A 9,310-nucleotide genomic window follows, 5' to 3' on the forward strand; every position below is an offset into this window, starting at 1 on the left:
AAAAAGACGTCACCGGAGCCTTGTGTAAACCTCAATTAATCTCGCTCAAGTTTCCCTCAGCAAAGATTTCAAGCGCTAGAGAAAAAAGGGGCTAATGGTGGTAAAAGAAAAAGGAGAGCAAAGCACTGTGACTTTGTTTCCTTGTTTAGATGGCAGTCTTTAAAGTGCTGTGCTAGGCTTTCCTGTCCAGGGTCAGGCCGTGTCATATGAGTGTCCGCTCTGCCCCCTATCTAAAGATAGCACATTCACCTATAAGAACGCTTCCATTGCATTGGTCCGGACTCCTAATACAGTATGATACAGAACTCAACCGTTCGCTCATATACTTGGCATATATCATCGTCATTATAATATCTGAATATACAAAGAGGCGCTGAGCCTCCCGATCGAGATAAAAATGTGTTCGTGTGTGTTTGCATGTGTGCAACACCTTCTTCAAGGTAAGAATAAGACTAATATGCTCTTTGATTTCTCACTTTAGTCTCAGATTATTCAGCACCATCATGAGGAAAGGCACTTTCTATGAACTCTGAACTCGTGTTACGTTTTAGACCCTAAAATAAGACCCTCCCAAAAAGCTCTAAATTAAAAGACGAGACAAGAGGAGAGGAGAAAATACGCCGTCTGACTGGGAAGTGGCCGTTTGACTTCATTTCTAGCCTTCTGGATAACGGAAGCCACGTCAGGCAACAAACTCATGAAACTCTGCTACAAACCGATCGCCTTCCCTGCAACAACATCTGCTACCACAGTTACTCCCTCCGCTGCCAATACAAACACTCTGTACAATCTTCGGTTAAAACGTGCTGTTGCTTTAAAGGAATCGTTCAGCTAAAAATGAAAATTACATTATTTTCTGTGGAAGCTTGTTTCCGCCACCAAATAAAAAATAAAAAAGGTAGTTGCGACTTTTCACAATTCTGACTTTTTTCTCAGAATTGCGAGATTTAAACTTGCAATTGCGAGTTATAAAGTCGCAATTACGAGTTATAAAGTCAGAATTGTGTAATATAGTCATAAATGCAAGTTATAAAGTCAGAATTGCGAGTAATAAAGTCAGAATTGCAAGTTATAAAGTCAGAATTGCAAGTTATAAAGTCAGAATTGCGAGATATAAAGTCAAAATTGCGTGATATAAAGTCAGAATTGTGAGATATAAAGTCAGAATTGTGAGATATAAAGTCAGAATTGGGACTATATCTTGCAATTCTGACTATAACTTGCAATTTGCAAATTTATATCTCACAATTCTGAGAAAAGAGTCAATTTTGAGATATAAACTCGCAATTACGTGATATAAACTTGCGAGAAAAAGTCAGAAATGCGACTTTATATCTCAAAATTCTGACTGTTTTCTCAGAATTGTGTGATGTAAACTCACAATTTCGAGTTATAAAGTCAGAATTATAAACCCGCAATTCTGAGAAAAAACGTCAGAATTGTGAGATAAAAAGTCACAATGACCTTTTTTACTTTTTATTTCATGGCGGAAACAAGCTTCCATAATTTTCTCACCCTTGTGTCGTTCAAAACTTCTTTCATAAGAAGCAATTTTGAGTAACGTATGTCTTAAGCTGTTGACTTGTGCAACAAAAATTGACTCATTTTTACTAGCAAGCTCCAAAATGAATGTAAAAATAGTCTAAACTATTCACCGATATCCGTTCGCTTATGTTGCATGAAAAACAGCAGCTCACACATTCTTCAAAACACCACGTTCAGCGATAGAAAAGTCATGCAACATGTGGATGACTAAATAATAACAATTTATTATCACTTATAACCGAACTATCCCTTTAAAGAGACATTTCTTGCCAAAATAAGAGGCAAGGGTTAGTAAAATATATATATATATATTTGAAGTTAAAACTACACAAAAAAATAAAATTGCATGACAACTCATCAAGATTGCTTCTTAAACTGTTTGGCATCCGCACACGGGCGGCTTTACTTCCAAGGCTCTGAAGCACCAATAGTGGTTTGTTTCATTAGGGAAGGTGAGATAAAAAGGGCGCAATTTCAGTAGCTGCTGTTTCGATGCTTACAGCATCACTTAAACCACTTTTGACAGGCCCGATAGGCATAAAACATGATGTACCTTCCTCTACAGGTCCGACCTCTAATGCACACTTTAAAAAAAACGCAGAAAACCCTCTATATAACAGCCTACTGCATTAGTTTCAATCTTTATTATTCATACTTTAGAATTTAAGAATCAAACATCCGATTGCATAAACCGTTCTGGATTTGAAAAGGGCTGAAATTCTTATCGAAAAGTCATAATTATGCATTAAAATGTTCCACTTTCTAGTGCTTCGTGCGATTGACCGTAATCGTATTCTGACTGGCCACAGTGCTGTACCATTCTGCGCAATAAAATCAAATGCAAATCGAACAAACAAACAACAACAAACATACAAAACGACCAAATGTCTGTCCTGATGAGACATTTCTCCTCGGAGTGAGAGAAAAATATGCAACCAGCACCATTTATGCATCCCATGTTCCCATCTTACATTAAGTCTCTGCCAATTGCTGATGCCGCCATGGGCCGCACCTAATAGCACCATGCATTACGCATTATTTAGTGCAGATTATCACCTTTAAACAGCTGGACATGCTTCAGATGGCGCACAGAGAGACAGCAAGGCACCCAATGCTCACTGCACCAAGATGCACTCTTCAAGTAAAATACTATACTGACCCCTAGTGGCCCTCCAGTGAACGAGCACACTTCAGGTGCTGCGAGAGCTTCTCCTTGAACACGCGGCCCAGAGCTGCCAATCAGTCCCTCGTGCTTAGGCGAAACCGAAGCATGAACCCGCCGGTCTGACTTTAACAAGTACAATAGCAGCGAAATCCTTTGAACAGGCAGGGCAGTGAAAATCAAGACGTTAACGTTGAGTTGAAACCGCATTATAAGAGATTTTGTTAAGGCCGTACAGACGAATGTGGTTGGACTAGATGAGGTGCGTTTGTCATTTCCGACAACATCTATCCGTTTCCGTTCGACCTCCCAACATCGAGCGTTTCTAGCAGGCACTTGTTAACACACCATCATCAGAATCGCCTACTATACTATAAAAGTGCCAAACATGCACACCTCCACCTTAAAAGCCAACCGCAATGCTGCCTTTTTCACCGCTACGGACTTCCAGCGAACCGTGAGTCTTTGCACAGGAGGTATTCTCATCCCGCGAATGGATTATTGCACTAAACTATGATCTGTCACATAACACGGACTATGCGTTTCAAATTGAGACAAAGTGCAGAAGGGAAGTGAACAAGACGAATCTGCTTGGAGCTGCGATTGATGGAGACAAATAAATATTGGAGGGAATTTAGGTGTTAAAAAAAAAAAAAAGAAAAAAAAAAAGCATATCAAAACATGATCACTTTGCATTGTAGTACATGAAAGCTCACAGGCCAGGTAGATATTACTGAGCGTAAAATGGAAAAATTTGCTTTAAAATCAACGGTCAGCTTTCTGCCCCCCTGGCGGGGTACGTCATATAAAGTACTTTTTATGCTCGGCAATGGCACTTTTCTAACAATAAAAGCTTGTTTTTCTGTTTTAAAACGCTAACGCACAATTGGTTCTTCACAACTGACACTTTAACACGTAGTTAAGTCACCATTGGCTACAAAAATAATTGAGAACGGGAGAAAAGTACATTGAGAAAATTGCTAGTAAGAGCGTGTGACGCCTCTATCCCCAAAACTTCCTTTCTTCCAAACTCAGTCTTTCCATCTGCTTCCTTTCGAATCTCATTTTTGGGGGAAGGGGGAGGACAACAGGGGGGAAAAAGTGCTGTTAGAAAACGTTGAGGTACAAGGCATGACGGGCAGGGAAAGTGATTAAACGTTACGTCTACGGAAAGGAAGAGGAGCGGGGATATAGACGGGCTTCCCTTTTGGTTGTCGTCGAGGGTTTGGAGGGGATATGACAGAACGGCCTCAGTTGGCTGGTTTAATATTGCATAATAGCGCCGAGGTCCACGTGTGGAATTAAAGCAGGCCTTCCTCATCCTGCTGCACAGTGTTGGGGTGAGCCGTGCTTCCATCGCCACAGAGATCGACCCTTCGGGACGCACAGGCTTTTGGGAGGTGTGACTGCGAGTGTGTGTGGTTGTCGGATTCGTGTGCATGACTAGTCGAACGTGGGCTTGATGTGAGCTGGCTTAGGCAAAGTACATGGTCCTCAGGGTGTCGTGGTGAATCTGCACAGCTTTGGCCAGCGCTTGGGGATCCCGGCCGTTGCTCTGCCCGGAGACGTGGCTTCCCTCGGCACTGAAAAAGAAAAGAGGGAGACAGTGTTTTTGCAGGGTTCAGACTTGTTGGTTACGATAGTCACTGTGTCAGGTTATGCGATTTTGACTCCTAAAACCTTGTCCTGTCGCGGACAAGAAACATGTCAGACCTGACCGTTCATCGCTTGTAGTCTTTAACGACATGTGTGCTTTCACTGAGAAGGCAGAACTATCGACTGACAGAAGCATAAACAAACAACCGAACCAGCTACAGAATGGGGTGTTTTGCTCTTGCTGCCTTGTCAGAAAAACCTGACAATGGACATGTTCCTGGATTGCAAGAGGATAATATGGACTGTCAATCCATCAAACTTGAGATAAAATATTTTATATATTAATATTTCATTTTTTTATTTTATCTTTTTTCACTCTGTGGCTTTAGTTGTCAAAAAACAACACAAAATGAACAAAATGCAGCATTTTTTGCAATCCCGCATAATTTGCACAGGGTTTCTGTAAGTTTTATGAAGGTAAATTTAAGACTTTTTAAGACTTTTTAAGGAATAAACTGAATGGAATGCAATATGTCAATATGTTCTCTAAATGTAAACGTCTAGGGAGAAATACAATGAGTTGTATAATGTTTTGGTTATTTGAAAATGAATTTTTTTTGTATGGCAACCTTTGTTGAGAAGGCATGGACATTAAGACAAAAGACATTGTATCCTGAGATGAGGTGATTTAGTTGTGATTATGTCAGGATGTTGTGGCTTATTATATTGTCTGTTTTTCTGATGGACATCATTCCTAATGACTGGATAGTGTCATATAAGCCCATGTGGGCTGGGCACCATGAGTGCATGACACTTAAATAAAAATATTCATTCATTCATTCATTCATTCATTGTATAAGCAACACTTTAGAGTTTGAAAATACAACTTACACCAGAAATCCTTCACTTTTTAATAGGGATGTCCAGATCCGATCACATGATCGGAAATCGGGCCCGATCACGTGATTTCAGACTCGATCGGAATCGGACGTTACCTCCCGATCAGGACTCGGATATATATGTATTAGGGGTGCAACGGTTCTCAGTAAAAAATCAAACCCAACGGTTCTCCACTTACGGTTCGGTACGCACTTGCACCGCGGTCCATCTCGAATGACGACGCATCTATTGGTTAATATGGTTTGTTTAAAATAGCAACGTGGAAAACAGACAGACAGAGTTCAAATAATGTATGTTTCAGTCGATGGATGCGCAAAACGTTACAACAACGATAATCAGAAAGCGTGGACAAAACAGTCACTCTTTGTAAACTGTTAACTGCGAGTGCCGTCTGCTCTAATGTCCAGTCATTTACGCCGTCATCACCCGGGTGTTGATACAGGTGAGACCTGAACAGCACACGATGCTATCTGTGTTTAAACTAACTCATTTAAGCCTTGCTGATTTACACCTTCAAGAACAAGACGCGAAAGAGAACTCGCACGCGCTGTGAGAAGATTTGTGTGCGCTCATCCGAAGCGCGCACACGCTTATTTCAGTCAGCGCGCAAATACTGAGTTCTCTTACAAGTCTTGCGCTTCAGCGGACAAATTCATACAAAAATTATGTCAACATGCCCGTCTTAGCGAATATCCTAGCAAACATAGTCGGTTATGTCTTAAGTGAACGTATGTTAGTCGGGAAAGACAGCGCATGTGTAACAGTATGGATCGTGCATGTCTTAAAGGGAAAAAAACTATTCCTGCTGCCTGTTTTTAATGTTAAATCAAACAACAAATAACAAAGAAATCACTCACTGCTCTTGACTGAATAGTTTTTGTAACTTCAATAATGATTCATCTTTATTTATTTTATACAGTAAAGATAATATGCAGTGTTATTTTATATTTGATTACTTTATCCATTTTCTGTACTTGAAAACTACTGTTAGATACCTGAAAACCTGAAAAGCACTGTTCCTGGATCCTGGATCTGTTTTTTCACTGTTCTTGTATTATAGAAGTATCGGATCGGGACTCGGTATCGGTAGATACTCAAAATCAAATGACTCGGACTCGAGGGCAAAAAAACGTGATCGGGACATCCCTACTTTTTAATTCATTTTGCAAAGAAAAGAAGCTTAAATCGATCTGCTCCCAACCACTAGAAAATGGAAATATGTTTTACTTTACCTTCTGATCAAACTGCAAAAAAAACCTGATGTTATTTTGTCTTGTTTTCCAGTGCAATTGTCTAAATATTCTTAAATCAAGATTCATTTACTAAAAAAAGATGTCTTGTTTTCTGTGAAATTGATCAAAATGAAGTGAGAAAAATGTAAGACGTTTTATATTTGCAAGTAAATGTATATATAATCTACAAGTAGATATTTAAAAATACTGAGGAAGATATTCTTTTTTTTTTTTTTTTGCAATACATGCAACATTTAATGACATGCTTTTATGAATTTAAGACTTTCTGTTTTGATTTAAGACATTTTAAGGCCTTAATTTGTGTATGGGCGAATTAAGACTTTTTAAAGATTTTAAGTCCCGCAGAAACACTTGCAATTTAGGGCAAAAACAAAAGCAAAATTTTAATTTTACTTTTTAATTTTAAATGTTTCAGTCCCATGTGACCTTTCTCAATGCCTGACTGCAATGCTTATTGCAGGAGCCATCTTACTACAAGAAATTACATTATTACATGGATCACATGCTTAAGTCACATGGCTACAATTAATTTTGATCAAATTCATTTTGTGGAACCGTAAGAGAAAAATCACTCACTGCTCTTGACTGAATATATTTCATTCATACAGTGAAGACTATGCAGTGTTTTATTTTATTTTTAATTATTTGGTTATAGTATTTCTACTATTTTTTATTTTTTTTTGTAGTATTTCTTATTTGGATACTAAACACACCTAATTAAAAACTTAAAGCGCTCCATTTCAATTTCATCTTTGTTCAATTGTATTTGTCCTACTGTTTGTAATTTGCTTCTGTGCTGTTATTAGTAATAACAAGAAATAAAATAACTATATCTTGTTTAAAAGCTAATTTTGTCAAGCACAAAATTAAAGCTTTCTGCATTTTGTTGAATAATGTACATCCAACATCATACATATGGTAAATGTGGTATCCTAATTATAAAAAAGAAATTACACACAAAATCAGTTATTTTGATTGCAAATGCTACCAAAAAGAAATCCTGGTGGGACTGGAGCGATATATTAAAAATTCACAATACATAATTTTTCAGATAAATCACCAGTAATAGTGCTATGCTGAAACCACGGCACACACACCTGTCGTGTTCTTTGTCCACCAAGTGGTAGCGGGCACGGAAGGCCACCAGGTGGGCGTAGTAGGCTGGCGCAGGGATGGAGACGGAGCGGGTACAGCGCACGTACGTGTGGCACAACTGGTAAGTGAGCAGCTGGAACTCATCAGCAGTGAAGCAGTTGTCGTCCCACAGGACATGGTAGTGGGAGGGTCGGCTAGTGCCCTGAGACGAGAGGAAGAAGAGTCAAACTCATGCCAAATGCTCTAACTAAAAACATCTATACAATACTGTAGTTTGACGAAGTCTTTAAATTGCCAGGGCTGTTGCAAAAGGATGTTTTTGAGTGACTTTTTAGTTTTGTGACATTCAGCCTTTTATTAGATTACATAACAGTTCTTTGTGGTGATAAATCCAAATCTGTGTGCAAAATCATTTGTCGAATGAACAAGGAGCCATTTAACATGCAACAAAAGACCAGAGGGCAACTTAAAAGACTGGAGGAAGTGACATTTCAGGCTGTGAGAGTGTGTTTGTCTGTACCTGTATTCCAGCATGACTGCAGAGGTAAAAGTCAAACTCGTAGGGGTGTGTGATATCCGTGTCTACTGTCGTACCAGCAGGAATGTTTCCGCTGCGACCCACCTGTTCGGGAAATAAAGAGAGTCTTTAAAAAAATGCAATCAACATGAAAATGATGTTTTCAATATGTGCATCCTGCAGGTTTGTCTCATAGTCGTCCATGAAGACAACTCACCAGATAGTAATTCTAGAGTTTTTAATAAACTCTCTTGATCTGAGCCAGGTTTTCAATTGACTTCAATATAGTTATTAACTTGTACACAACAGATAAATCAACTTGCCTACATTTTAATAGTGTATCTTTTTAAAAGGCATTTTGAGAAGCTCTGCTCTTAGTCTATTTGTGTGAAAGCAAGTTCTTTTGTTATTAAAGTTTGTTAATTAAAATAAAGATGAAAAAAAAAAATAGCATAAAACAAACTTATTTTATTTCAGTTAGCTGCCAATGTACGAAACATATATATATATGAAGAATTTCGTTGCAAAACGAGATAACTCCGTTTTTAACATGTTACTTATACATTACATGTTTATTATTATGTTATCATGTTATTATTTTGTTTTATGGTGCTACTTAGCTGTATTTTTTAAGTTATGAAGGTTTAAATCAAAACAAACCAACTGCAGTTGAATTGATATTAATTGGAATGCACAACCAAAAAACAAGATTTTTGAAAAATTAAAAAAACGAAGTTATCTCGTTTTGCAACGAAACTCTTCATATATATATATATATATATATATATATATATATATATATATATATATATATATACATACATACATATATATATACATACATATATATATATATATATATTTTTTTTTTTTTTTTTTTTTTCAACATTTCTCATCTTAATTAGTTTAAAATGATGTACTAAAATAACTAAAACTGAAATCAAAATGATCAAAATTAATAAAAATTATATAAACATGTTTTAAAAAACTAATACATGACAAAAACACAAGAAAATCAGTAAAATAGACTAACTGAAATTAAAATGAAAATACAAAATATAAAAAACATAAAAACTGTAATAAAAACTCTAATAACTTAATACTAAAATAACTAACAAAACCTAATAAAAATGACAAAAATGACTAAACCATAAACTAAAAACAAAAATAAAAGCTAATTCAAACTATTAAATCAAACTCATATATATATTCATATATATATTATCATTATTAACTATTATT

The 9,310-nt window shown here is 37.1% G+C and overlaps 1 protein-coding gene across 2 annotated transcripts in view; it reads right to left on the reverse strand.

The window, feature by feature from the left end:
- Positions 1 to 1,745: 1,745 nt before the first annotated feature.
- The window catches only part of LOC125243026 (protein argonaute-3), a 59,701-nt gene continuing 52,136 nt past the window's right edge, over positions 1,746 to 9,310 (reverse strand). For both annotated transcript variants that reach the window (XM_048152228.1, XM_048152227.1), the window contains exons 17-19: positions 8,072 to 8,173; positions 7,554 to 7,753; positions 1,746 to 4,290 (exon numbers count right to left, since the gene is read on the reverse strand). In XM_048152228.1, the coding sequence (XP_048008185.1) occupies positions 4,182 to 4,290; positions 7,554 to 7,753; positions 8,072 to 8,173 (411 nt within the window). In that variant the 3' untranslated portion in view covers positions 1,746 to 4,181. The remainder of the gene's footprint in view (positions 4,291 to 7,553; positions 7,754 to 8,071; positions 8,174 to 9,310) is intronic.

This window comes from Megalobrama amblycephala, linkage group LG13 (assembly GCF_018812025.1).
Source record: "Megalobrama amblycephala isolate DHTTF-2021 linkage group LG13, ASM1881202v1, whole genome shotgun sequence".
NCBI classification, from domain to species: Eukaryota; Metazoa; Chordata; class Actinopteri; order Cypriniformes; family Xenocyprididae; genus Megalobrama; species Megalobrama amblycephala.